A 27,515-nucleotide genomic window follows, 5' to 3' on the forward strand; every position below is an offset into this window, starting at 1 on the left:
AGGGCACTTCGTGGGCGCACAGCTTCAATCTCTCGCAATTTATTGAGCACTACACACCTGGATTGACTAAAGAAAGGTTTTGAAAGCACTCCTTCCCAGGCTCACAGGCAGCAGACATGACTAAGAAGGAATGAGCGGCAGACAGCGGTTCTCCAAGCTTTTGGGGGGGGGGGAGGAGGGGGGCGTGGACTCCTTGCTGGCTCCCACAGGCAGGCTGGCTGTGCTCAGTGAAGCCCTGCTCTTCCCATGGCCCCCCAGGTGGAGAGACCTCAGCCCCTTCCTTTAAGAGGATGCAGATGACTCCTGGAGATGAAGTGACTGCCCCAGGTTCTACAGCTAAAGCAGGACGAAGACCCACAGCTTTGCACTGGCCCATACAAAAGACCACTCCTTGCTGAAATGAAAGTCACCAGCAGATCAGGTTCCAGACCTCAAGCTCTGCTTGGAAGGCAGGTCTGGGAAGGAATGGCACACTGAGATGTGAAGATCCCATGGTACTGCGGTTGACGATGAGATGATTTACAAAACAGCTTAGATGTTTCAGGGGTAAAGGTGTAGGCAGACTGATATCTTTGCTTGGTTCTAAGGCCTTTTATTCCAATCCCAGGCTAGGTCCTTCCTGAGTCATGGAGGTCCTGGTCCAGCCTAGGAGAGAGAATAAATAGTACAGGAACAGGACCTGGGTTTTCTTGTTTATATGGTATATATATACCAAAAATCAATTATATATATATATATATATATATATATATATATATATATATATATATAAAATTGATTTTTGAGAGAGAGAGAGAGGAGAGAGAAACATCAATCAATTGCCTCCCGCACACACCGTGAATGGGGATCAAACCCGAAATCTAGGTATGTGCCCTGGCCAGGAATAAATCCACAACCTTTTGGTGTACAGGATGATGCTCCAATCAACTAAGCCACCAGGCCAGGGGAACCTGGGTTTTGCTCGCTGGTTTGGGGAGAAAAGCCAGGTGAATGGAAGATTGGTGATGCTCGAGTTGGTCATCATTTAGGATTCCTTTGCTCTCCAGCACCCCTCCCCGACTGGATAGTCTCTCCAATTTACTGCCAACAAACGTCCCTTTCTAATTTCTGAATCTCCTCTAAATTCTGTGCTGTGATTATTCCTCCATTCCTTGTTGCCTCGGCATGCACATGTACAGTTTTTTATTTGTTTGTGTTGGATACAGTAGTGTCCTGTCCTTAACTTTTTCTCTGCATATGTGCATATTTGCCCAGGTGCTTCGGAACATCTGAAAGCAGGGCCTCAGGTTTTTAGTTCCTTTGTGTCTCCTCCAAGGCATTAAGAAAATGGATACTGGCCCTAGCTGGTTTGGCTCAGTGCATAGAGCGTCGGACTTCGGATTGGAGGGTCCCAGGTTCGATTCCAGTCAAGGGCACATGCCCGGGTTGCGGGCTTAATCCCTAGTTGGGGGAGTGCAGGAGGCAGCCGATCAATGATTCTCTCTCATCATTGATGTTTCTATCTTTCCCTCTCCCTTCCTCTCTGAAATCAATAAAAGAAGAAGAAGAAAAAAGAAAAGAAAATGGATTCTGGCTTTACACATCCCACCCCAAACCACTATCCTTAAGCTCAGGACTCACCGTCTGACAGCTTCTGGGATGTGGACCTGATCCAAGGAGATGAGTTGGCCCAGTTCTCCCAGGCTATTCAGAAAACGGATTTTTCGTGTGAACTTGGAACTGAAAAGAGGGGATAAACCATATGTGTTGTATACTGGGAAGAGGGCTCCTGGAGACCCTTACAAAGGGAAATGGAATAGGTGGAGAGTGGTTAAAAGACTGGAAAGAGTCAGGATGGGGCAAGTTCTTCTTGATTTTGAAAATGGGAAGAAGTGGGGAGCATTTGAGATCCTGTTCTAGAGCTTATGTTATCAATTTGGTTCAAATAAACTCATTTTAAAAAAACGGGAAGAAGGGGAAGGTAGGGGGGTCCTTGTCCCCAGAGCTCATACCTGATGAAGGGCCGAAGCAGTGCCAGGAATGCCTTCATATACCACGTAGCATGGACAACCACCAGGGCACGCAGGTTTTTCCTTAACCTGAAGAAGAATAGATCATCCTATTTCTTCTTCCATCTTTATACCTGAAGATCAGGTGGAGCTATATTCTTTAACTTCCTTCCCTTTTCTAATTTCTAGATTTCTCTGGCAACTGGGTCTAAACCCCATTCTTTTAATTACAATCTCAGCTCCATCCATCTTATTCAACCCTCCATGCTCCTCATTCTTAGGAAATTCTCCTCTCAGAATCCCTCAGCTTGATCTTTGATACCCCATTTCCCTCCCGTGTCCTACCCTCCTCATATAAGTTCCTTTGGTACACTTCCCCATCCCTCCATGACCAGGCCTATTTATAAAACTCCAGGTGGAAGAAGGCCAGTGAGGAGAAAATAAAGAAGAGGGAAGAAGAAAGAGGCAAATGAGCAAATGGAAGATGGGGGGGAAGAAAGGAACAAAGGAGGGAAAAAGATCTGTGGGTCAGGGAGGAAGGCAGAAGGAGATAATGGATTGGAATTTGAAATCAATGGCAAGACCACAGGGAAAAGGTAGGGTGCCTTCTACATGCCAGGCAATATGCCACTCTGATTTACTTTATTTTCAGAAATACCCAGCAACAAAGGTATTTTGCCATTTTGCAAATAAGGAAACTGAGTCCCAGAAAGGTTAAAGGTTAAGTGACTTGTTCAAAGCCATAGAGCTGGTCAAAACAAAATAATCAATCCCCCCTGCCTTCCCTCCTCCTCTCCACCCCCCCACCCCCACCACCGCACACACACAAATCCAAAGTCACATAGCTGGTTGGCAAAGGCAAGATTTGAAACTTGATTTCTCTAATCCCAAGAGAGAACAGAAGACAGGAAAGGCTTGGAACGGGGTGTAGAGGGACAAAAAAGAGGAAGAACTAAATGGAAGTAGAAAGAATGGAAAGATGGGAAAGGGTGAGGATTGATAAAACAAAACAAGGTAAAATAGGCTCATAGCCCCTTGTTCGGAGGCTCACCGCCGATCCAGAGTCCGGTAACACTGGCGTATCCAGCTCAGAGGTGGAACTTGAGCCCTGCTTGTGCCTCCATTCAAATGAACAAGCAGATAATTTTCCGCTACCAGCAGCTCCAGAGTTCCCACCATATACCTGGAGGGACAAAATTGTCAGGAAAGGTATATGTTTTGGGTTGTGGGAAATGAGAGGGACCTTACTGTAGACTCTACAACCAGCTACTGATCAAGAAGGGGTTTCTTTCTTACTTTTCCCTCCCTAACCTCCACCCTGGAGCCCTTCAGGCCTTCCATCTCACCTAAATAAGTGTTCCATGACATAGGTATAGTTGGGAATGCTGCTTCTGGGTAGATAACAGGAAGCAAAGAGGATGACAGCATTGAGGCCCTCACCATGGTAACCTGGGAAGGATAAGGGAAAATTGACAGACCTGGTTAGGTTGAGGGGCTCTGAGGATTGTGAACCCAATAACAAGGTTCCAGCTTAGGCATTTTATTCCAGAAGTCACCGTTCTCACCCCTCCACTTATGCTAGCCATTACCTCCATGAGATAGGACTTTCTTATAGGGCTCAATGACAGTCATGTCCACTCGCTGCTCCCTCTGCCCTGTCCGGAAAACCCTCCAGCGATGGCCATCTTCTCCAGCCACATCCCACATACAACCCTGGCCCAGCCTTTCAGCTGCCTCACTGGCCCCCAGGCCCTCTGCCTGGGGTAGCTCATCTAAAAGAGAGGGATGGGGAAGGATCAACAGGGCGGAATACACACCTTCAGTATCTTGTACCTTCCCCAGATGCCTAGAGTTTATTACTCAACTTCTCATTCCTCAGTTTTTCCCCATGACTCTAGCCCTAGTTTGTTCAATACACCCAGACCCTTGCGGGTTTCAATTTCCTGTGACTTGTTTTCCTCACAGTGGTCTTGAGGTAACCTTGACTCTGGTAGGTCAATGGCCCTTGACAGTATCAGTTTTTTCCTGGATTTTTTATTTCTTTCTTTCCACACTTCTCCTTGGGTGAGCTCACCTATTCCCATGTTTCAGTTACCACCAATAAGGTGATGACTTCCAAACTTGCCTCTTTAACCCAGGCTTCTCTCTTCACTCCAGACCCATGTCCCTACATGCCTAGACTGGACATCTCCACCTTGTCTGTCTCTGTCATCTCCTAGTCACCAGACACAAAGTGCAACTCAACGACATGCTCTTCCTCCTCTCTCCCATATTTCCTTTCTTGGTGAATGACCCCATCTCTCTAGCTTCCTGAGAGAGAAAATGGTACATCTTCCAAGACTCTTTCTTCTCTATCAGCCCTCAAGCCAACTGGACTCCAGATCCTCATTCCTCTACCTCCATTACATTCTTTCCACTATTACTGTCCTGGTTCAGGTTCTTACCTGGCATTAATACAAGCCTCCTAACTGGCCTCCCTGCCTTTAGTCTGTTTTCCTCCATTCCACCCTCTACACCACCACTAAAGCAAGCTTTCTGTTCTCCCCTACCTTCTTTACTGAAATGGCAATACACTATACCCACTAATTGTCCAAAATCTTTCCATGACAATAGAAAGAGCTGCCTCATCTTAAAAAATAATTGCCTAGTACTTAGTATTCCATTGCACCATAATAGCATTAATATTCTACTGGGGGAGTCCTTAGGTTATTTCCAATCTTTTCAGAGCAATTAAATCTGATCATGTCATTCCCTTGATTAAAAGCATTCAATGACCCCACCCCCCAATTGCCTATCAGATAAAATCTAAATTCCTTAGCATGGTAGCAAGGATCTCCATGATTTGACGTTGCTTATTTAACATAGCACTATTTTTTGTCACTCTCTCTTCACCTCTCAGCCCTTCATATCTGAGTGATATTATATTTTGTTGTTGTTATTTTGTTCCTGGCTCTGGGGACAGCTCCTGATGAAAAAAGTGAAAAGGTGTTTTGTTATTCATAACAAGCCCCTTTCAAAAACATGGGTTTGTATTAATGAGGTGACATTGGAAAGCCCCTAAGGATCGGTAGCTGGTTGCCAGGGGAACCATCCATGTGATTAGAAGGTTGGAACTCTGGGGAAGGGAGAGAGGAGAGAGAGGTTGTGTTAATCACTAATGGTCAGTGAATTAATCAGTCATGTCTACATAACGAAGCCGCCATAGAAAGCCTATCAGAAGGGGTATGAAGAGGCTCTGGGTCAGTTAGCGCACGGAGGTGCTAGGAGGGTGGTGGCCGGGAGAGGGCCTTGAAGCTCCACACCCCTGCCCACTCACCTCGTCCTACACATCTCTTCCTTCTGGCTGTTCCTCTTATAACAAATCTGTAATCCAGTAAGTAAATTGTTTTCCTGAGTGCTAGTGAGCCATTCTAGCCAATCATCGAACCTGAGAAAGGGGCATTGTGTAGCCAGTTGGTCAGAAGCACAGGTGACAGCCTGGACATGCCACTGGTGTCTGAAGTGGGGGGAGGGGCCACGGTCTTGTGGGACTGAGCCCTTAACCTCTGGGTCTGTGCGAACTCCAGGAAGTTAGTGTCGTAACTGAATCTTAGACACTTGTTAGTGTCTGGGGAGTTGGAGAATTGGTTGATGTGAGGAAAACTCACACGTCCGGTGTCAGAAGTGTTATGAGTAGAGAAAAAACAGTTTTCCTTAATATCTAAATAGTCATGCTTAATCCTTTGAGTTCCCAACATGTCATGCTATAGTCCTAGGTGCTTCTCCAACCACCTGATAAAACAACTGCTCAGAATCACCTCCTCTGTGAGGTCTTAGGCAGAACTGACCTTTTCTTTCTCCCTGCGTACATTGTACCCTGTACACATGCAGGTCATAACCTTTAACTGCACTTATTTGTATATATGTTTATTTCTTACCAAACGGATAATTCTCTGAGGGTAGAGATCTTATTCATCTTTATAACTCCAATTTTAGCTCAGTGATGGCATGCAACAGTCATCCAATAGTTTTTCTTGATAAACAAAGGACCCCACCCCTCCTCTATTGGACTACTCTCCCATTGGATTTCTAGGTTCTACCTTTCCATCCTCAAGAACTAATTTTGCTGACCTTACCTCTCAGCCCCCACCTTACTAGTTCTAACTTCAGTCCCATTAAATCCATCCTGAGCTTTATCACGGGCCTCTACTTCTACCTGCTTGTTCCTCAGGTTTCTTTCCCACCTTCCCATTCAAATTCATGTCCACTGTCCAGCTTCTCAGAATCTGAAGGTGTCTCCAATTCGTCTATTTCCAGGTCAGTACTGTCATCAGGAGAGGAAGGTACAGAGTGGATGGGAGAAACACCATTATCTCCAGGCCCCTTCGTCAAATTCAGTCGTAACTCTGGGGCAGAAAGACGTTTACGCATGCGGCGCTGGCCACACAGGGCTAAAGTGCTGGGGGTACCTGGGTAGGGGTAGGGGGACAAAAAAATAGAAAGATGCGTGTGTGTTGGTTAGGATTCTTTGTATGTGGAAGTGATAATATGGGGTGAATTCTAAAGGACTAACACAGGGGACATTTGGGAAAAGGGAAGTAGAACTGCAAAGGGATGAGGGCGGCATAACCCTCCACTGGATTAGAATCAAGAACTTGAGGCCTAGGTTCTAATGGACCTACCTGCCTGTGAGTCTCTTTTAGGATCGTCGGGGTCTTCAGAAGAGTCAGACTCTTCAGGAAGCAATCTGGAGGGGAAACAAGATTAAAAGGGGGAAGAAACGTAGGCTAAAGGCACCAAGCCAGGTATCAGTTCTCTCTCCCTGCCATGATTTTACACCTCTGCTTTCCTACTCCCACCTCTTCAAGTTCTAATTTGCCATCCTTGCCCTCCGTTTGTGACCATCACTTCCGTCTCCCAACCTCCCTCTCACCTCCTCACCTGGGGAATTCTTCATCCTGCCATTCCTCCTTCAGCTCCAGTTCTCCAAGTCTCACGGAGGCTCCTAGTCCTGCTGCTTCTGCATTCTCCCTGACCCTAAGATAGCCCCCCGTCCCCCGGAAGAAAAGATGATCATGAGACAAACTAGGTAATGTCTTGAGGGAACTGGATTATACGTAGGAGACACAGGAATGAAGAATAGTAATTAAGGGGCAGAGCAGAGAACAGGCCTTAAAAAGAACTTGTCTCGTAGATGTTTCTACCATCTTCACCACTTGCTGGAAACAGGTCACCCCTACTGCTTGGGGTTAGGAGCAGAGGAAGGGGAGATGTAAAGCTCATCATATTTACCTCTATGGCAGTTGCTCCACCTACACAGTAGGGGTGAGAGGTATTCCACATGACAACTGGCTGGAAGCCGACAGACCTGCCCAGCTGTCACTTGGCAAAGTCCAGGAAGATGGCACCTAGGCAGGCCTGCCTTTCCTCCACCTGCTGGGGAGTGGTCAGGGGAAACCAGGTCTACGTGGAGGGGAAAGGAAGAAGGTAAGGAGGAAGAGATTTGCTGGGGAGAGCCTGGACCCAAACTTAGTTCTGGGTCAGCTTTCCCGACAGCCATTCTGGAGTATGGGGGTGAGAAAACAGAGAATAGGGGCATATTTATCAGACACAAAATATAGGAACTTCCTTTACAAAAACACACACTAGGGAATTACCCTGCACTCCTGATTCACCAGTTCTCATACCATACCAACATTTCCTACCTAAAGCCACCCCATCCCTTCTCTGTAAATTAATTCCTACAGCTTTTTTACGTTGTAAAAGTAAACATTTTTATTTTGATTGATTGCTCAATAATTCCTATAGCTTTATCGCCTCTAGGAACCCAAGATTAGACTTAGTGAGAGTTGGATGGTGGGGAAAGTCCCAAGAGTATTCACTTTTTGTTTCCAACCAAGTTAGCTAAGGTGTTACTTACCCAAGAGCCAATGTCTTTTCTCCTGCCTCTTGTGTAGTTCCCATCTTCACAAATGTGCCCCCTTCTTTAAACACCTGGAGTCCTCAGGGAATTGGTCGCCCCAGCTCTCCAACAATTCTCTGCCCTTTCTCTGCCTCAGCTGTTGTTGTCTTGCCTCTAAGGAGGAAGGTGTGGAAGGGAGGTAACCTCACTCTCAAACAGGTTTTGCCACCTCCCTTCTCAATGAGCAGGTTTGCCCAAAAGAAAAACCATGCCTATGTGGGGGCGGACTTTGGGGAGGAGAGCACATATTTTTTTCTTTTTTTAATTGATGTTTTTGGAGAGAGGAATGGGGAGAGAAACATCGATTGGTTGCTTCCAGTATGCGCCCCAAACTGGAGATTGAACCTGCAACCTAGGTATGTGCCCTGACTGGGAATCGAACCCACCACCTTTTGGTATATAGAACGATCCAACCAACTGAGCCACACCAGCAAGGGCGGAGAGTACATTTTTTTAAATGGCCAGTCATGAAGGGCTCTCGGGAGGCAATTTGCTCTTCTTTCTAGACTCCTTATAATCTGGTAGCTGCTCTTAAAAAAAAAAAAAAAAGGCAATGGTAAAAACCTTTTGGTTGTAGGACTATCTTGGTCCTACACCTTTTAGAGCATAAGCAAAATCAGCGACACAGGAGTATATTATAAGGATGATTCTAGAAGAAGAAACAAATGGAAGGAAAGGCTGAGGATGGGGAGAGCTAAAAGACTGTTGCCCTTTATTCCCCACAAGAGTCAACTGAAGGAAGATATTAAGTACAACAGGAAGAAAGGAGAAAATATTGAGGAGGCTAAAACAATTACCTGATGGAAAAGCCTGATTGTAGTTGTAAAAAGAGACACTCAGACCCCAACCAGGAAAAAATTATTTAATACTTTAACAAAATGCAAAATAAAGTACCCAAGTTACAAAACATAAATTCCTTTGGTTCAGTAATCACACCACTATTTTTATATTCCAATGGCTACACACATCATCCCCTCAAAGTGAACTCACACGGTTGTCCCCTTCACACTGAAGACATCATGCCAAAACCATCACATACCTCACTATTCAGTGAAACTGTTGGCAACTTACATGGAATAGAGCCTTGGGCTAGGAAAAGGGGGAACAGGTTGGTGTGAAGGAAAAAGGGAACTACACATGCAGAACAGTCAGTGGGAGGGAGCTCTTTGTTGGATCACTATGGCATGAATCAGACACCCTGTACATGCTACATGAGGCTGAGTCCCTCAGTACAATCACATATAAATACAGACAATCCAGTGACCCTGAGCACTCCCAGGGAAAACAGAACTTCTAGTCTAGATCCTTAGTTTCATAGATGGGGAACATGAGACCTAGTGATGGAAGTGTCTTGCCAAAGAACACACAGCTCATGGCAGTCCATATTAGGACTCCATGTTTCCTTGTAATCAGACCAGGAAGAGAATGACATGGACAAGAGATTGACAGACCCACTAAGGCAGGGGACAGAGCTGAGGCTCTCAGTGCAGTTCTGCCATCTTTTGGGAAAAGTGCCCACGAGGCCTTTCTGAGTGCCTCCTGAACGCTCAGGGGTCTTTTGAGTTTCTTCAGGCTCCCTGTGGCTTTGACAAGGGATCCAAAGAAACTGAGAGCCAGGCCACATGATCAGGGCAGAAGATAATGGCCTCTAACCTGCTCCCAAAAAAACCCTAAAAGAGTCACAGTAAGTTCAGGAAAAACATTTAGCCATCTCAGAATCAGACACCATTACCTAATGGGGTAGAAAGAGGAGTCATGGAGCTGGAAATCTAAAGGCTGAAAGCTGGAATAAGAGTTTCCGAAGCACTCTATTGTCTGCCGAGCTTAGAGTAGGTATTCCATCAATACTTCAATCAATGAGAGAACAAATGAATACATGGAGACAATGGAAGTTTGGTTCCATGGGAGATACTGGTTCTGTCAGAGCCTTGCTGAGGGCACTGTTGGGGTGCACATTCTTTTTGTGCCACGCTGCTGGAACAGCATAGGAGTTACATTGTACCCCTGGGGAGTCAGTGCAGAGCTAAAGAATTAAATTAAATAACAGAATCTGATTGGGAGAGATTGGGGGGGAAGGTAGAAAGCCATTCCTAAAGCAGCTGCTTTCTCTTACTTCTTTCTCCTCCCAGATTTAAGAGAACAAGTGCACCAGACCCTGGAGCAATGGAGACAGAATTGCTGAAGCCTCTCAAAACATGCATTCGAGGTGGTTCAAGCAACCCCGCCCCCCGCCCTCTCCCCTCCCAATAGTCACTTCTTGGACAGGAAGGCAGCGGTGGACTGTGACAGCGAGATCTGACTGCACTTCTCAAAGATGGCCTCGGCTGAGAGTTTAGGCAGCCCCTGATCCAGAGGGCACTCATCCACCAAGCTGTTCATGGGTGTGGGGGGCAATGGAGGCTCCTCCTCATCTTGACTCAGTCCAGGAATCAGGGAGGTACCTGCCCTGTCCGATTCCTTGTCCACCTGCTCCCTGGCAGCCTCAGGGTGCCCTGAAGGGATTGTCATGGAGTCAAAATATGCTGACAGGGCTTCCTGGAGCAGAGGCAGAAGTTTCTTTCGAGAGACCTGGGTGTTGCCTTGAAGATAGGCCTGGAGGTTAGGGTGAGTGCTTGGGGCAGGGGTCAGCTTCAGGGCCGGAGAGTGGGACCGTTCCAGGACTCCACAGATCTAAAGAGGCGACAAGATGGGGAAATGGTATTTCAGGTGATGAAGCAAACTGTGGAGGCAAACTGCTGAGGCTTCTAAGTTGGGGACTTCTCTTACAGAGGAGAAAAATTTTTAAATCACCCAGAGTTAAGCTTTATTGCTTGCAACAAAAGGCATATCAGCTAATATACATAATATTTTATTTATTTATTTATTAGTTAATCCTCACCCAAGGATATATTTTTTTCCCATTGATTTTTAGAGAGTGCAAGGGAGGGGGGAGAGACACATTGATTGGCTGCCTCCTGCACATGCCCCGATGGGGTCAGGGATTGAGCCTGCACTGCAATTTAGGTACGGGACATGTACCTATACTGAAGTCAAGGGAAGGACAGAGGCAGAAAAAAATGAATAGATCAAAGTGAGGGTGGGAGGTATGCCAGGCATGGTGCCAAATCTGGCCATTTATCAATACTGTATTACCTCATTTAATCCTCACAATTGCTTTATCAGATTGGTATTACTATTACCCTCACTCACAGGTAAGGAAACTGAGGCTTAGACAGATCAGGGGACTTCCTAACATCATAGTTTGAAGAAAGCAAAGCTGACACTGAAACCCAGGTCGGTCACCGAAGCTGGTGTTCTGAATCACTGTGTTCCTAAAACAGGAGGAAGAGAGGCAATGGTAGGGCTGACTGTGAGAAGAGGGCCCATTTCCCAGCACCAGGCAGCCTGGGCCATGGCAGTGCCACCACAGCTCCAGGGAGCAGCACCGAGGGGCTGTGGTCGGGAGAAGGGGGAGAGATACAGGAAGGTGGAGAGAGGCACTTCTACTGGCCAAAGTACCTTGTCCTTTATGGCATGATTAGTAGGAGCCACCTTTTACCCAGTGTTTACTTTGTGCCCAGCAATGTACTATTCATATATTATGTTTAATGATCACATCAGACTAATTAGGAGGTAATATTATGCTATTTACAGGCTCAGAAGTCAACTGACTTGCTTTAGCTCAAAGAGAAAGTAAGTGGCAAATCTGGGACAGAAAAGCACGTCTATTTGCCTTTAAAAACTGTAGTCTTTCCACAGTGCCCAACTTCCTTCCACTGAATGAAGTTACACTCGCTTCCTCGAGGAGAAGACAAAGGTGTGGGAAAGGGCGGGCGTACCTTTTACAGGCTCAAAGGATTATCTGGCTGTATGCAGACCAGTCTTCAGCAGTCATCACACAGCCCAAGCAACCCAAAGAGGCCCTGGACTGCCTTAGGTCCACTTTCAAATTCTTCCCGGGGCTAATGAGTAACCAAAAGGAAAAGAAAGGGGAGGAGCAGGGAAAGGGGGCCAAATGGAAGACCAGGCAAGAAAACAAACCTGTTCCCGTCACTTCCCCACAGTCAGCGCTATACAGAGTGAGTACTCCCCGCAGGGTAAGTAGTAGGAAAAGTTCCTCTTGTGTTTCCCCTGTCCAGGGCGATCGGGTAAAGGGAAAGGAATTGACTTTCAGGGGTGAGGAGTTCATGATTAAACAAAGAATAGAGTTTAACTCCAGATTCGTTTACATTCACTTTTAACCCGATTTTCAGATCTCTTCTAAGTAGAAACTCCATCTCTAATTCTTTTTGGAGTCTCTCTTTCTCAACAACAATATGATTAAGGCTATTCACATAGACATAGAATGGAAAAAGTGGAGGGGAGATTCTGGAAAGAGATCAAGGGGCCTGTGTGTAAATGTAAGAACCAAGGAGCCAAGGAGCGGTCTTCACAGCGCAGGGCAGCGTGTGCAGGCAGAGCTCCGCAGAGCCCTCGGGCTGGAGGAGAGAGAGACTCACTGTCATTCGGAGTGCTGCATGGGGACAGAAAATAGCCAGCTGCCGTACGGGCTCGTTGTGCGCGTTGAAGAAGATAGTCATGGCGACCAGGGCGTCATAGCTGTGAGCCTGGCAGAAAGCATGGAGGTCTGCAAGGAGGCCAGACCTCTGCAGGAAGGCCTGAAAGAGAAGAGACGGGCAGGGATGAGGGCTACAGCTGGAACCCCCTTGTCACCACCAACAGAAATGCTTATGAAGAGTTTCTTCGCATCTTAACCTGGGAATTGTACTCCATAAGAAAGGGTACCTAGTACTTACTCTGTGCTATCTATGTGCTGGGAGGCAGTGTGTAGAATGAGCAGAATACAGGTTTTGGGTTCAGACAAAATTGATTTGAAAATCAGCTCTATTACTTATTAGCTATTGATCAAGGAATTATATTAACCTCCCTGGACTTAAGTTTCCTCATCTATAAAATGAGCATAAAACATCTACCAAGCATGACTGTTTTACTAGGGAAAATGATGTTTCCGACCCTTGGCTGTGATTATGGTACTTGGTAAGCCTTTTACATTCTTTTGTTTGTTTCCCAAACTAGATTATGAGTCATAAGGGAAGAGGTCATGCTATTTTGTTTTATTTAACTATTTAGTATTTTTATATAGCATTTAGTATAAAGCTGTGCAGACTTGAGAGTATGTGTTCAGATCAGGCTGTCGAATGACTTAAACCAATAAGATATGGAACCAGGAATTAAAATACCATTATCATAGTTATATTCATTTACCCATTCAACAAAATTTACTGAGCATCCACTTTGTGCCAGATCCTGTCAAAGGTGCTGCAGGTACAGCAGAAACAAAAGAAATAGGGTCCTTGCTCTGGCAGGGCTGATAAACGAACAGAGGAGTATAGACGATAAACAAGGAAACCATGAACTATGATTATTTCAGTGTATTGAGTGCTAGGAAGAAAGTAAGATAACGGTTAGAGATTTTTGAACAGGAAGGATATTATTTCAGTTAGGATGGTCAGGAAAACACTCTTTTTTAAAAATATATATTTTTTTTATTGATTTGAGAGAGGAAGGAAGAGGGGGAGAGAGATAGAAACATCAATGAGAGAGAATCATTGATCAGCTGCCTCCTGCATGCCCCCTACTGGGGATCGAGCCTGCAACCTGGGCATGTGTCCTGATAGGGAATCAAACCGTGACCTCCTGGTTCAGAGGTTGATGCTCAACCACTGAGCCATGCTGGCCAGGCTGGAAAAGCCTCTTAAAAGAGGAGACTCCTGAGCTAAGACCTAAATGACAGGAAGGAGCCAGCTATGCAAAGGGAAAAGCAAGTACAAAGGCCCTGAGTTGGGAATGAACTTAATGATTCCAAGGAACAGAAAGAGAATCAGTAGGGCTGCCATAATGTGAGTGGGGGAGCAGGGCTGGAGTGAGACCAGAGGGAAAGACAGGGGCCAGACCAAGGTGGGCCCTCTAAACCATAATAAGGCCTTTACATTTTATTAGAAGTGCAATGAAAAGCCAGTAAAGGAAGGGGGTGATATGATCTAAGTTACTATTAGTGTCATCACTCTGGCTGCTGTGGAGAGAATGGTTTGTAGGGGTACAAAAGTGGAGGCTGGTAAACTGTGGGGGCTAGTATAGTAATACAGTGAGAGACAATGACTGTGGGAGTTACAAGAGCTGGAGAAACACAGATAGGTACAAGGTATATGTGGAGGAGAGTCAGACATGAGGGGCAAGGTTATCTACATAACTGAAGGTTTTCTTTCCCCACCTACACCTACATCTTGCTCTTACCTCCAAATCCATATATATTGCACTAATGGCCACCTTAATGCCTTGTCTGAAAATGGTCTTCTGGTCCTTTCTTAGCATCTGCTCAGTGGTCAGGCCTAGAAAATAGATGTGAGACTAGAAGTCAAAAAAGAGAGCCCAGGGTCCCAAGACTAGGAAGAGGAAGACACCAAGGTGGGTCATGGGAGAGGAAAAACACAGCCTTTCTTTTGGGCAATAAAAAGGGCTAACTGAAAATGTGATTATATGATAAAAATTACCTTCAATTACTGGGTCACAACAGTTACCTTTAGTGCAAGGGACTTGGAGAGAAGGGTACATGTAGTACTTTACTTTCAACTAGAGGCCTGGTGCATGAAATTTGTGCACAGGTAGAGTCCTTAGGCATGGCCGGTGACCAGGGCCCTTTGTGGGGCAACTGGCAGGGCGATCGGGGGGCCCCCACTGGCACTTGCCTTGGTTGGCCTGGGGCCTGCAGGCTGAGGGCAGCTGCTGCGTTGAGCATCTGCCCCCTGGTGGTCAGTGCAGGCCATAGCGACCAGTTGTTCCGCCATTCGGTTGATTTGCATATTAGGCATTTATTATATAGGATGATGAGAGAGAATCATTGATTGGCTGCCTCCTGCACACCCCCTACTGGGGACCAAGCCCACAAGCTGGGCAGGTGCCTTAACCGGAATCGAACCCGGGACCCTTCCACAGGCTGACGCACTGTCCACTGAGCCAAACCGGCCAGGGCTATTTATTTTTTTAATCAGGAGGTAGCTGGGTGGAAAATTATGTAAGTGTTTTTGTTCTCTTTCTTTGTCCTTGGTATATTCACCCTGTTTCTTCTGCTTCCCTAACCAATTATCTAGATCTCAGTCTGATAACTTAGTATTCCTTCAGCATATTTTATTTATAAGTCTATATTCTCTGATTAGATTGAAAACCTCTGAGACTTTAGTATATTCTTCCTATCTTCCCCAATAGCCCAAACAGAACAATCCAGTAAATGACTAATTAGTTCCTGATCAGACGCACACACTACCTCATTTATCTCCAAAGCTTAAGCCATTACCCAAGCTCTGAAATTGTTTTGATGGTGTTTTCTCATGTAGGAAGGAGAGAAGTCAGTTTAACACTTCATACCCGACACATCAAACTTTGCCTTTTGCAGAGAATCGAAGATGTCATTTCTCTTGGGCAGATCTGTGAAGAGGGCCTCCAGCTTCTCCACATATTTCTTGTCCTTTGGGGTTGCTTTTCCAATTTTAAGGTCCATGTTGACACAGTCCAGGATGATTGTTGCTGTGGAAAAGGAAGATGACAGAACTCCAATCTTGTGGCCTCCATTTATGACCATGGAAACACACATAACCCTCCAAATACTCACAATACAGAGGAGATTGTATGCAAACTCACTGAAAATAAAGCAAGAAACTGGGGTTATGCCCTAAGACCTCCCAAATCGAAACTAAAATGCAGGCAGGGAAATGGGGAAACAGCAGAAAGAAAACGCGAGCATCTCAATCCTTGGAGATTGTGAGACCTAGTCAGAGAAAGAGGACTTCTCTTCAGCAGGCCAAATTCTAGTAAATAATCTTTTTTTGTTTTGTTGTTAATTCTCACCTGAGACTATTTTCTCCATTGATTTTCAGAGAGAGTGGAAGGGATGGAGGTGGAAGAGAGAGAGCAAAACATTGACATGAAAGAGACACATTGATTGGTTGCCTCCAGCACATGCCCTAAAGAGGCCAGGGAATGAACCTGCAACCCAGGTACATGCCCTCGACTGGGAATCAAACCCGAGACTCTTTGGTCCATGGGCCAACTCTCTACCACTGAGTCACACCAGCCAGGGACCAGTAAAGACAGTCTAATCCAATTCTCTCTCTCTCTTTTTTTTTTCTTTTTTCTCTTTTTTACAAATGGAGAAAAAGAGAACAAGAAAGGTTAAGAGATTTGCTCAAGGTCACATAACTACTTCCTGGGCAGAAATGCTACTGGAATCGTTTCCTGCTTCTTTGGCTACCTCTTTTCATTACATAGTGCTGCTGAGGCAGCTTCTAGGTCTGTTGCCCCTGCTTCTCTTCTGCATTCTCCAACAAAGTATCCCACAGCCTTTTAATACCTAATTGCCCCCCTGAAAGAATCCCAGCCTTCAGTATGGGCTGACTGGCTCTGAGAGGGTATGGTCAAGCTGGAAGAATCTAGACTTTTCAACTGTCCCTTCTCTGGGACAGGAATGGAGGAACTACCGAGTCAGGCCCCAACCAAGCCATCCTCACCATGCAGAAGGGCTGCAGTTTGCCTGTCCAAGATCTCTGGTGCCCCCTGCAGGATTCTCTCGGTCACCAGGGTAGCGCAGGACCCCACCAGCTCAACGGAAACATGGCAAGGAGGGCAGCGCTTCTGCTCGATGGGCCGATGGTCTAGCACCTCTGCCACTGCCTCCTCCAGGGCTGCGTCACTTCTGTGTGGGGAAAGGCGGTGTGGGAAAAAGAGAAACAAAGGTAGGTAGTAGCCCTCCAGCTGCTTCTAACCAATCTCCACCTCACTCAGGAAGGAAAATGCAGGCGTCTTAGGTACACACTTAGACCTCTGGTCACTTCTACCTCTGCCTCACTCCTTTCAATTCTTTTCTTTAATGTTATAACTGAAGTCATCTTTAAATAGTGTATATGTGATTTTGGCAAAGTGTCTGCTACTAATACCTTATCCACATATTTGAGGTCCTTTAGGGTTGTCTTTCCAATTGACACCCTTGAATACCCAACATCTAAATCGCTCCTGTTCCCTCAATTCACTTAATACCCAAATTCCATGTACGTCACCAGATCCTGTGGCTTCTATCTCAATTTCTATTTATTCCCTCCTTTTCAACCCTCTGCTACTGCCTTATTCTAGACCCTCAATATCTCTCATCTGGATTATTCCAATAGTTTCCTAATCAAACACCTGCTTCCAATCTTAGGCTTTCCTAAGCTGTCCTCCACAATGCTGCCTGAATGATCATTTGAAAAATGCAAATTTGATTCTGTTAGGACCTGGAGTAAATATAATTAACAACAGTTCCCCACTGCCCTAAAATAAAGTCTAATCTCTTTGGCAGGGTCTCCATGATCTGGCCTGTCTACCTCTCTAGTCTTATTTTTTTCCATGTCTTATTTCTCACTCATATTTTATGCTTCAGCCAGGCAAAACAAATTCCGGTTCCCCCAACTCACCGTGCTATTTCATGCCTGCCTGCCTTTGCTTATATTAATCACTCTCTCTGGCTGGATGCTTTTCCTCACTACCTTACCTCCCCATTCCCTGAGTAAACAGCTAGTCCTCTTTCAAGACTGAGATCAAGGGTTAACTCTGTTAGGAAACGTTTTCTGACACCTTCTACTCCTCCTTGGTATATTTAACCACTCCATCCTTCCTCACCTGCTATCCCCTAGAGCAGGGGTGGGCAAACTTTTTGACTCGAGGGCCACAATGGGTTCTTAAACTGGACCGGAGGGCCGGAACAAAAGCATGGATGGAGTGTTTGTGTGAACTAATATAAATTCAAAGTAAACATCATTACATAAAAGGGTACGGTCTTTTTTTTTTTTTAGTTTTATTCATTTCAAACGGGCCGGATCCGGCCTGCGGGCCGTAGTTTGCCCACGGCTGCCCTAGAGTGATGGTTGTCCCCTACCTCTAAGCCCCTTACAGTGACCTGTTTGCCTAGCTCCCTCTTCCTGACTGAAAGCTTCTTGAAAACAGGGACTCTGTCTCACCTTCATCCTCTAAACAGAAGTTTATTAATGAGTGAATGGACAGCTACTCTCTGTCAATGTCCTGCTATAACCAGTGGGCTCAAGGAAAAAACATACATTTAATACTAGCAGGAGCCAGATAGACTTACTTATGTTGCTTTGTTGGCAGTTTTTTCCAGTCTTAAATTAGGGATGGAATTATTATAGGTGTGTACCTTTATTAAAGACACTAATAAGATACTGTCTTATGTAGAAAATAATTTTGCTAACTTTTTAAAAATTAAAAAGAGTTGGAACCATTATTCAAAAGTTTCTATTATAATAAATCTGCCACGAAATCTTAAAATATAATAATACCAAAGGCAGATTTAAATGATTTCTGAGTTTGCCAAAACTGGTTTGGCTCAGTGGATAGAGCGTCGGCCTGCGGACTGAAGGGTCCCAGGTTCGATTCCGGTCAGGGGCATGTGCCTGGGTTGCGGGCACATCCCCAGTGGGAGATGTGCAGGAGGCAGCTGGTCGGTGTTTCTCTCTCATCGATGTTTCTAGCTCTCTCTCTCTCTCTCTCCCTTCCTCTCTGTAAAGAATCAATAAAATATATTTAAAAAAAAAAATAAATAAATGATTTCTGAGTTATCTTTTAATTTGAACTCTCCAAGTTTCTTCTGGCAAACTGGAGAAGCGATAATATTTTCTATATCCAATATGACCCATCAATTACCATTAGCACGTGAGATTCCCAAGAGCAAAAAATTCTTCCTCTCTTTATATCTTACTCATCAGAGCCCAACATGGCACATGATTAAGTATCAGCTTAATGTCCTTCCACATACCTGGGTAAGACATGGTGGTCAACAAGGATTAGGGTGAGTTGGCCAGCCTGGTGCAACGTGTGGAGGTCAATCTCATCCCGGAAAATTAAGAGGGACTCTGGAATGTGAGTCTCCTGAAGGAGGAAGACGGTGTCACCTCGCAGAGGTAGCTCAGAACGTTTTATATTTAAAACTGGAACAAAGACATCCTCAGTCTCAGTCGTCTGGAGAGGAAAGTGAAAAGAAGGGATGGCAATGTTTTGGAACAGACAGGAAAAGTAAGACAAGTGGGACCAAGGAAGACATGATTTTGGGTGAGTTATTGCCCTTCTCAAAGCCACAACTACCAAGTCAATAAAAATAAAAGGACAACCTTTGCCCTTTCTCATTCTTAGCAACAACGTGAAGGTCAACAAGAAAACTCATGCCCTAGCCGGTTTGGCTCACTGGATGGAGTGTCAGCCTGCAAACTGGGGGGTCCCAGGTTCAATTCCAGTCAAGGGCACATGCCAAGTTGTGGGCTCGATCCCCAGTGGGTCACTCGATCCCCAGTGGAGGCTTGCGGGAGGCAGCTGATCAATGATTCTCTCTCATCATGGAAGTTTCTATCTCTCTCTCCCTCTTCCTTCCTCTCTGAAATCAATAAAAATATATTTAAAAGAAAACTCATGGGTTGAAACGGCCCCCGTGAGGTAGGGACGGCCCCGGTGAGGTTGAAACTGCCCCGGTGTGGTAGGGACGGCCCCGGTGAGGTTGAAACGGCCCCCGTGAGGTAGGGATGGCCCCGGTGAGGTTGAAACGGCCCCCATGAGGTAGGGACGGCCCCTGTGAGGTTGAAACGGCCCCCGTGAGGTCGGGACAGCCCCGGGGAGGTTGAAACGGCCCTCGTGAGGTAGGGACAGCCCCGGTGAGGTTGCAGCGACCCCCGTGAGGTTGGGACGGCCCCGGTGAGGTTGAAACGGCCCCGGTGAGGTCAGGACGACCCTGGTGAGGCTGTAACGGCCCTGGTGAGGCTCAGACGGCCCTGGTGAGGTTGAGACTACTCCAGTGAGGTTGGGACAGACAAAGGGGACCAGTATAGACTGATGAACAGGAGTAGATACAGAGGCAGAGCAACATTGAACAGACTGTCAAACTACAGTGGGAAGCCTTGGGAGGGTTTGGGGGGGGATTAAGAGATCAACCGAAGGACTTATATGCATGCATATAAGATTAACCAATGGACACAAGACACGGGGCGGGGGGGGGGGAGGGGGTAGGGGCCGGGGGAATGTCAAGGGGGGGAAAAAAGGAGACATATGTAATACTCTTTGTAATAATTTAAGAAATAAAAATTATTAAAAAAAAAAAAAAAAGAAAACTCATGAAAAAGAGCTAGTTCTAGAGATGCTGCAGAGAAGGGATTATCAGTCTTCAAGAACTGACGTGGACACGAGGCATACACATTAGATTATGGATACCCACAAGTTACTCAATAATAAACTCTTTGGATATTGCTTTATGGTTTACACATTCTTGTTTTTGAAACTTTGTGAATTAATTTGAGCCAAACTGATGATAATTGCCAGGAAGCAAGATCTCAAATGCCCCCTGTTTACACATTCTTCAAAATACGTTTACTCATTTGATCCTCACAGCAACACTGTAAATTATTTCAGACTTTAGACTCGGAAAAGTTAAGGGATTTAACTTACCCAAGACTAGGTGGTGTTAAGCAGCAGAGCTGAATCTTGAATCCAAATCTTTTCATTCTAAGAGATTCTGTTCCTAAGTACTCACCTTTGCCAGGTAAAAAGCCAAGGCGAGAGCAGACACCATGGAGTCCAAGTCGCAGGCTTCATTTCCCAGCACGACATGCAGTGGCTGGGACTCCTGGAAGGAGAATGGGAAACTAGCAGAAGCATCTACGCATTTGCCTTTGCCTTGCACTCACATAGGGCTTCACACACATCCTCGCACTGATTCCCACCGAGGAAGTGAGCAGGTGGATCTTACAGGTCCTCATTTCATGGATGAGGACATTGGCTGAGAGGGCATCTGTGTTTTGGCAAAGCTTTGAGCATTCCACACAGATCCAGTTAGTGGGAAAGTGCTCTTTTCTCTCCGCTACACTGTCTCCTTGACTGTTAATTTACAAAAAGCCGGCAGTAAATAATTCTGATTTCTGCTGTTGCTTTGGGCACTTGAGAAGTGAAAGGTAAGCAGATGTATGAGTATTTAAGCCATGGTTTATTTTTCCCCCATTTTCAAAACAGGGAAAAGAATCCTTAATACTTCAAAAAATAAGATCTAGTCCATTATCTAGTTGTCCATAAAAACTTCCCCAAGGAACCTCCATGATAACCAGGTATAACCAACACCTCAAACCAGAGAAACAGGCTACTTTCCCAGTAGGTTTAGCTTAAAGCAAGCACAGTTGTTGCTGCTGGAACTTTTACTTCACACTTTGAAAAGTCCAGCTGCTGATAAGAATGGGGTAGGGAGGGTTATTATTAAGCTTGTTCCCCTGATTCTCCCTAGCTATGAGAGTTTTAAAGAAAATACATTACAATCTACAGTGCCCACAACAGCAGAGACTAGGGTTTGGTTTAGTTCTGCGACATTCAGAGTGTGCCAGGTACTATTCTATAGCTTAATGTGCACAAACTAAAATTTAATCCTCAAAACAACCTGAAGAGGTAGGTATTTTAAGAGTGATGATTTCATTATAGGTGTGAGCATTCGGTCAAATGAAATGAGACCTTAAAGTCTATGGTTCAGCTTAGGGCACAAGAATTCTCTCTTACTAATTTGCTTTTGAACTTCTCTCTCAACCTGCTTCTGAGGGACGAAGGGATAAGAGAACAAATGAGAAACACTAGTTATGGCAGCGTTTCTTAATTTCAGCTCTATCGGCATTTTGCACTGGTAATTCTTTGTTGTGGGGGCTATTCGGTGCCTTGTAGGATGTTTGGCAGCATCTCTGGATTCTACCCACTAGATGCCTATAGCACCCCCAGTCATGGCAATCAAAAATGTCTCCAGACTTGCCAAATATTCTCTAGGAGCAAAATCACTCCTGGGAACCCGGCTGGCGTGGCTCAGTGGTTGAGCATCGACCTATGATGTTGGGGCACATGCCCGGGTTGCGGGCTCGATCCTCAGTGTGGGGTGTGCAGGAGGCAGCCAATCAATGATTCTCTCCCATCATTGATGTTTGTCTCTCTCTCTCTCCCTCTCTGAAATAAATAAAAAAAAATATATTTTTAAAAATTACTCCCAGGTAAGAACTATTGGGTTATAGAAAGGTAAAGTTCCAAACATTCTGGCTGCTTCTATCAGGGAAGATTTGCTAGATGGGAGTTTAGAACAGTAGGACAGGAGTTCAGAGGAACAAAACATAACAAGGAGCAGTTATCAAGTAATTAATTTTAGGGAAAAAAAGAATCTAGAATCATCTTCCCTGTATTGGCTATTCCCCACCCCCACCCCCCCACTCCCCGCCCACACACACACACTCCTCCACACCATTCTCCCAGAAAGAGACAATTTTAGAAGACTTCTGGTGGTATAAATTGCTTGATCTCATAACTAAGTTCTTGTTTTTAAACTAGCCTCTTTCCCACCTCCTATTCCCACTCCTAGAGAGAAGTACAAAAGGCAGGGGTCATCTGTCAAGATTTTGGGCAAAGGGTCTCTGGGGAAAGTTTGCCCTGAGATTCTCCCCGAGCCCATTTATTTAAGCCTAATTCAACAGGGTGGCAGCCAAGACCCATTCATACTAAACAGCATGGCAGATTCTTTTCAATATTCAACTCTTTCCCAACACAATATGAGGATTCTGTGCCCAAGACCCCCCTGCTAGAGGCACTTTCCTGACTTGTGATTCCTCCTCCTGATACCAGAGAAGGCCTCTGTTCCCTGGACACCAAGAACTGCCCAGATGGCGGCGGACCAGAGTGACAACAAAGCACTTGAGATCGTGGCTGCCCAGATAACTTGCTCACTGAACCAGTAAGGGGGGCACAATGTTCTCTAGAGGGAACCATATAAACACAGCGGCCAGATGGTCCTGATTCTGGGGCAAAAAGTGAGAGGAACAGAGAAAAGGCAGAGCAAGGGGGCCCTGGCCGGGTGGCTCAGTGGATTGGAGTGTCATCTCGAACACTGAAAGATTGTGGGTTCGAGTCCCAGTTCAGCGCACAGATGGGAGGCAACCGATTGATGTTTCTCTCTCTCTCGTCAATGACTCTCTCTCTCTCTCTCTCTCTCTCTCAAAAAAAGGGGGGGCAGAGCAAAGGGGAGAGACCTATTGTGGGCACGAAGAGGCCCTTTCTAAAACTCACATTCGTGCTGCTTCATTTCAGTGGCAGAGGAATCAGGGTCAGTCAGATCGTCAGCATCGAGGGAAGGCTAAGCAGCAAAGCAGAAAGCAGGGACTAAATACAACTTCATGGCTGAGGGGAGGAAAAGTGATTTCCAGAGCAAGATGGATAACCAACCCTGTGCAGACAGCAGCCCAAAGGAACGAATACAAAAGGAACCCTCGGGAACCTTTAGCTAATCTGGGACAGGAGTGGCCAAGGGAGGTGGTGGCGTTCCTTTCCCGTCAGCACCCACCCTCCCGCAGCCTGACTGGTCTTTTCGCTGCCCGAAAACCACACTGTGCACATTCCCAGCTCTGCCCTTTGTGCTGCTTGCTCTGCTCTGTCTGGAAGAGCGAGCCGCCGTTTGAAAAGACCACAGACGGTTGAATCTCAGCCCTGCTGCTTACTTGCTGCAGGGCCCTGGCCTCCCTAAGCCTCGCTGTTTTCACTTGAAAAATCAAGATAACCCTGCCATCAATTCTATGAAGTGGTAATGAGCATTACATGAGACAGCACATTAAGTGGCCACTCCTTAGTAGTAAAGATGTGCTCGCTTCCATCTCCTTCTCTGCCCCTCCCCGTCCAGGCAGGCCCTCCTGTAAGCCCCCTCTCTCTATGAAGCCTTTCCCGATACCCAGGCCAGAGCAACCCTTTTCCTCTAAACCAGGGATCCTCAAACTACGGCCCGCGGGCCACATGCGGCCCGCCAAAAACATTTATCCGGCCCGCCGGGTGTTTTTGCCGCCGCTGCCTGTTGCTTAGCAGCCGACTAGTTTTTTTTAAACTATAGTCCAGCCCTCCAACGGTCTGAGGGACAGTGAACTGGCCCCCTGTTTAAAAAGTTTGAGGACCCCTGCAAACCTCCCACTGCCAACATGAGGCTCTCAAATGGAACTTAACTTCCACTTTCAGGAGCTCACCGCCTTTTCATGGATACATCCCAAATCCGTGACATCGCTTACACGGTAGGTGACCATATGCTTTGTTGTTCAAACCAGGACACTTTTTGAGAAGGGAAGGGGGCTGCAATCAATGATTATGTCAGAATAAACTAAGACGGTCCTGGGCAGAGCAGGTGTATGGCAGCCCAACATATAAAGCAACATTCTCCTCCTCATTTAGGAAAGACACATGCAACTCTCTATCCTCACCCCATCCCCCAACAGCTGTCAGCACAAGCCAGACAGCCTCAGTTTTCTGACCATGGGGGGAGAGTTCAGAGCAAACACAGCTATACTTAGAGCATGAGGAAACCTGAGCTGCCAATGGAAGAAATACAATCTGAGAGCCACAAGTAAATATAAACTTTTTCTTTTTTAAAAAACAAAAACAAACAAACAAACAAACACACCCGCTACTGAAATGTTATATCCTGATGTCCACTGTGGCCTCAGTGGGGGGAGAAGAGATGGGTTCCAGGGCTGGCAAAGCAAACCACTCCCTTTCTGAAGCTGAGTATGGTCTGAGGCCTACTCTACAAAATAGTTAAAGAGGGATGGGGGGAAAAAAAAAAGGGAGACAAGGAGCCAGAGATAGAGAAGCCCTCCCAGCAGAGAAAATGGGACTAGTCCTGGCGCCAGGACTATAAATTCCAAAGGATGGCCAGCCACTCCCGGTCCCTGCCTCATGCCTGACAAGTACACACAACACAGATTACCCGCAGGCTGCTGGCTGAACACCTGACCTCGAATGCAGCCCCACCCTGAAGCAAAAATTTTCCCCCACTTGGCATGAGTGGGGATTTCTTTTAAATGGAACACACTCCTGTCATTGTGGCAGAGGCTGTAGAAAATCCCTCTGGTATCAAATGCTAAAAATATGGTACCAACAAGAGAGTTGTCTGGGTTATCAGCCATTTCTATATTACGTGAAAGTAAGCATTAACTGAAACGCTCAAACTTAAGTGTCTCTAAATCATACTTTCTTTTTATTTTTAAAGATTTTTATGGATTTTTTTATTTTTATTTTTATGGAATTTTGAGAGAGGAGGGAGAGAGAGAGAAACATCGATGGGTTGCCTCCTGAATGTTCCCTGACCTGGGCTCGAAACCACAACCTGGATAGGTACCCTGACCAGGAATTGAACCTGCCACCTTTTGGTGTACGGGTGACCCTCCAACCAACTGAGCCATACCGGCCAGGGTTAACTCATACTTTCTTTACACAAGAAACAAGCGTGGCCTCTGGGGAATGAAACGGGGAGAGGAAAAAGGATCTTTTTCATTTCATATCCATATTGTATTTTAAAATGTTCACAATGTACATTTACAAATTCTGTAATTAAAAGCAATCTAAGCTACTGGTGCCCACCTGTAGGTCCGGCCTCAGTTCATTCACTAACCTTCCTAATTTTCTCATATCTCCTGGCCCAGGCTAGGCTGTGTGATGGTGAGAGCTCTAAGATACCACCTCACCTTCCCAAGTTCAAGGAAAAATTGAGATCTAGGTCTTGCTCCTTGAGGGATGATTGCAGGCAGAGCAAGGTCAGGATACCAGTAATATTAGAAAAATTCAGTATTTTCAGCTTCATACCACTGCAGAGGATGTACTGTTAACCTGAAAAGGGAAGGGATGATCTGGAGAGTAGATGCTGTAGTAATAGACGCATGCAATGAAATGCTACTTGGTGAGGTTCCAATTCCAAGGGCTCTTTATCAAATGGTGGGAAAGACACCAGCCACTTGGGCTATTGCAGGGGGAGCAGTGTGGGGGGTGGGGATACAACTGCTTATAGCACTCGGAATGGTGCCACAAAGACTCTAGGTCAGTGGTGGAAATTGGAAGTAACCAAAATGAATTAATTCAAATTTGCCTCATGCATTAGAACAACCTTCCCAAAATTTGTATTTCACAAGTAATTGGTGTTAAAGGTAAACTTCACTCCTATTCTTCAGGTAAGGACATTCATTCACACCAGGAGCTGAGTCTGCAGACAGAATCAGGTGGCTTTTGGGTTTTGTTAAAGACCAGAATCTATCGCCCAGGGGTATTTTCGGAGCTTAAGATACTTAAGAAAGGAACGCACAGCCAACCATCTGTCTAGGTTTCTGCAGGGGCAGCGCAGCCTAAAGTAGGGGGGCCAAGTGGCCTCCCGGAGCCTCTCTCTGGCCAGCTTTTGCTGCTAACTGGGGACAGCAGCCTAAGGCTGCTGGCCGGGACAGTCCAGCTGGCTCAGAGTCCCCAAAATAAGCCACAAAGCATTCAAGTCATGCTTATGGTTTTGATTCCAAACACACTTTTGTGCTTATCTACCAGGCGGGGTTTTTTAATGTAATCTGTGTGCCTTCAGGCCAAGGAAGAAAACTGGCGGCAAATGGATGCAGGTTTGTTGGTCAACAGAGATATATTGTGTATGTTTATCTTAAAAACAGGAGAACACCACGACCACCTCTCGTCCAGGAGGAGTCCGGAGTGCCGGAAAGAACCCGCCATTCAAAGGCAATAAAGCCATAGGCACAGGTTTCCTCGGACCCCCGGGGTTCACCTGGAGGCCAGTGGGCCGAGGAGGCCTCGTGACCGTAGAACGGAAGGGTTCTAGGGGAACAAGGAGCATCTCGCGGGGCACCCCTGGCGGCGGCACAGCCCTGGACCTTTTGGCGTAACTGACCCAGGCGACAGCGTTCAGAAGCTCAGATACAGGACCAGACCCACGATTCCTCCTTCCCGCTCCCGGGGAGTCCCGAGAAGCAGGGCGTCAAAAACCGGGAGCCTGAGCAGCATTTCCACTCTCAAGACTAGATTCTCACTGACCACTGCTCAGGCCTGAGCAGATCCCAAGCCCCCACCCCACCATTCCCCGTTCCTTCCACACAGACCCTCCTCAGACCCATCTTAGTCCTTCCTAGACCCCACGTTCCATTCCCTACGATCACAGACAGGGGTCCGTTACCTGCAGAGCAGCTCGACAACCCTGCAGGTAGTCCTCCATGGTGAAGCCCAACGTGTGCCACCGCCCCTTGCAGTGGAGAGGTTACTCGGCGAATGCGCCCCGCCCCGGACTCGGGGACTAGTGGTGAGAGTCAGGAGGCGGGACTCGAACTCGCCACACGGCGATTCGGCCCCGACGCCGGGAGGAAGTGCGTAATCCGACGCTCCGAGAGTCCGACGTCGCCCCGCCCCCAGCGGCGGAGGCGGAGTTCTACGCTCAGCGTCTCACGGGACACCTTTCCGGAGGCGCCAAGTGGGACCTGGCGCAGGGCGTCTTGGGAAATGTAGTCCAGAAGCTCCGAAATGGCCCCAAGAATTGAGGGGAGGAGAATTTTCTGAGGTCACTCATTTGACACACAACGTATATGTGTCACAGTAACCTATCTTTGTGACATCCGAACTTTCCCTTTCGAGTCAAACTAAGGATAGTATATCTTTTCCGTCTATTACACGGAGCCTCTGGTTGACATCTTAAATGACACGTGGCAAAACAGCTCTTC

General features: G+C 46.3%; 2 protein-coding genes across 2 annotated transcripts; both read right to left on the bottom strand.

Annotated features, from left to right (window-relative positions):
- Positions 1-23: 23 nt before the first annotated feature.
- Positions 24-8,094, bottom strand: BNIPL (BCL2 interacting protein like). The gene is made up of 10 exons (XM_070396959.1): positions 7,888-8,094; positions 6,909-7,004; positions 6,650-6,714; positions 6,212-6,436; positions 3,578-3,760; positions 3,335-3,437; positions 3,040-3,171; positions 1,992-2,078; positions 1,621-1,719; positions 24-645 (listed from the first exon to the last, which is right to left on the bottom strand). Exons 1-10 carry the CDS (start codon positions 7,929-7,931, stop codon positions 609-611), a joined length of 1,071 nt encoding a protein of 356 aa, XP_070253060.1. The 5' UTR covers positions 7,932-8,094; the 3' UTR covers positions 24-608.
- A 682-nt stretch (positions 8,095-8,776) lies between these two features.
- Positions 8,777-27,145, bottom strand: PRUNE1 (prune exopolyphosphatase 1). The gene is made up of 8 exons (XM_070396340.1): positions 26,978-27,145; positions 20,522-20,614; positions 18,764-18,966; positions 16,470-16,654; positions 15,331-15,489; positions 14,203-14,297; positions 12,408-12,566; positions 8,777-10,599 (listed from the first exon to the last, which is right to left on the bottom strand). Exons 1-8 carry the CDS (start codon positions 27,014-27,016, stop codon positions 10,180-10,182), a joined length of 1,353 nt encoding a protein of 450 aa, XP_070252441.1. The 5' UTR covers positions 27,017-27,145; the 3' UTR covers positions 8,777-10,179.
- Positions 27,146-27,515: the final 370 nt, after the last annotated feature.

The sequence above is a fragment of the Myotis yumanensis genome, unplaced genomic scaffold (assembly GCF_028538775.1).
Source record: "Myotis yumanensis isolate MYYU_CA2020_CCGP unplaced genomic scaffold, mMyoYum1.0.hap1 SCAF_17, whole genome shotgun sequence".
Classification (NCBI taxonomy): domain Eukaryota; kingdom Metazoa; phylum Chordata; class Mammalia; order Chiroptera; family Vespertilionidae; genus Myotis; species Myotis yumanensis.

What these genes read in the sequence shown, in the direction of transcription:
- BNIPL (XM_070396959.1), bottom strand. Translation starts at nt 7,931, where the DNA reads ATGGGAACTACACAAGAGGCAGGAGAAAAGACATTGGCTCTTGG. An exon ending in GAAAAGACATTGGCTCTTGG is followed by an intron (nt 7,005 to 7,887) that starts GTAAGTAACACC and finishes GGGCTATCTTAG; the next exon opens with GGTCAGGGAGAATGCAGAAG. An exon ending in ACATGAATTTGAATGGGAAG is followed by an intron (nt 3,761 to 6,211) that starts GTGGGAAAGAAA and finishes CCTCTCTTTTAG; the next exon opens with ATGAGCTACCCCAGGCAGAG.
- PRUNE1 (XM_070396340.1), bottom strand. Translation starts at nt 27,016, where the DNA reads ATGGAGGACTACCTGCAGGGTTGTCGAGCTGCTCTGCAG. An exon ending in GACCACCATGTCTTACCCAG is followed by an intron (nt 16,655 to 18,763) that starts GTATGTGGAAGG and finishes TTCCCCACACAG; the next exon opens with AAGTGACGCAGCCCTGGAGG. An exon ending in GGCAAAGTTTGATGTGTCGG is followed by an intron (nt 14,298 to 15,330) that starts GTATGAAGTGTT and finishes TCTATTTTCTAG; the next exon opens with GCCTGACCACTGAGCAGATG.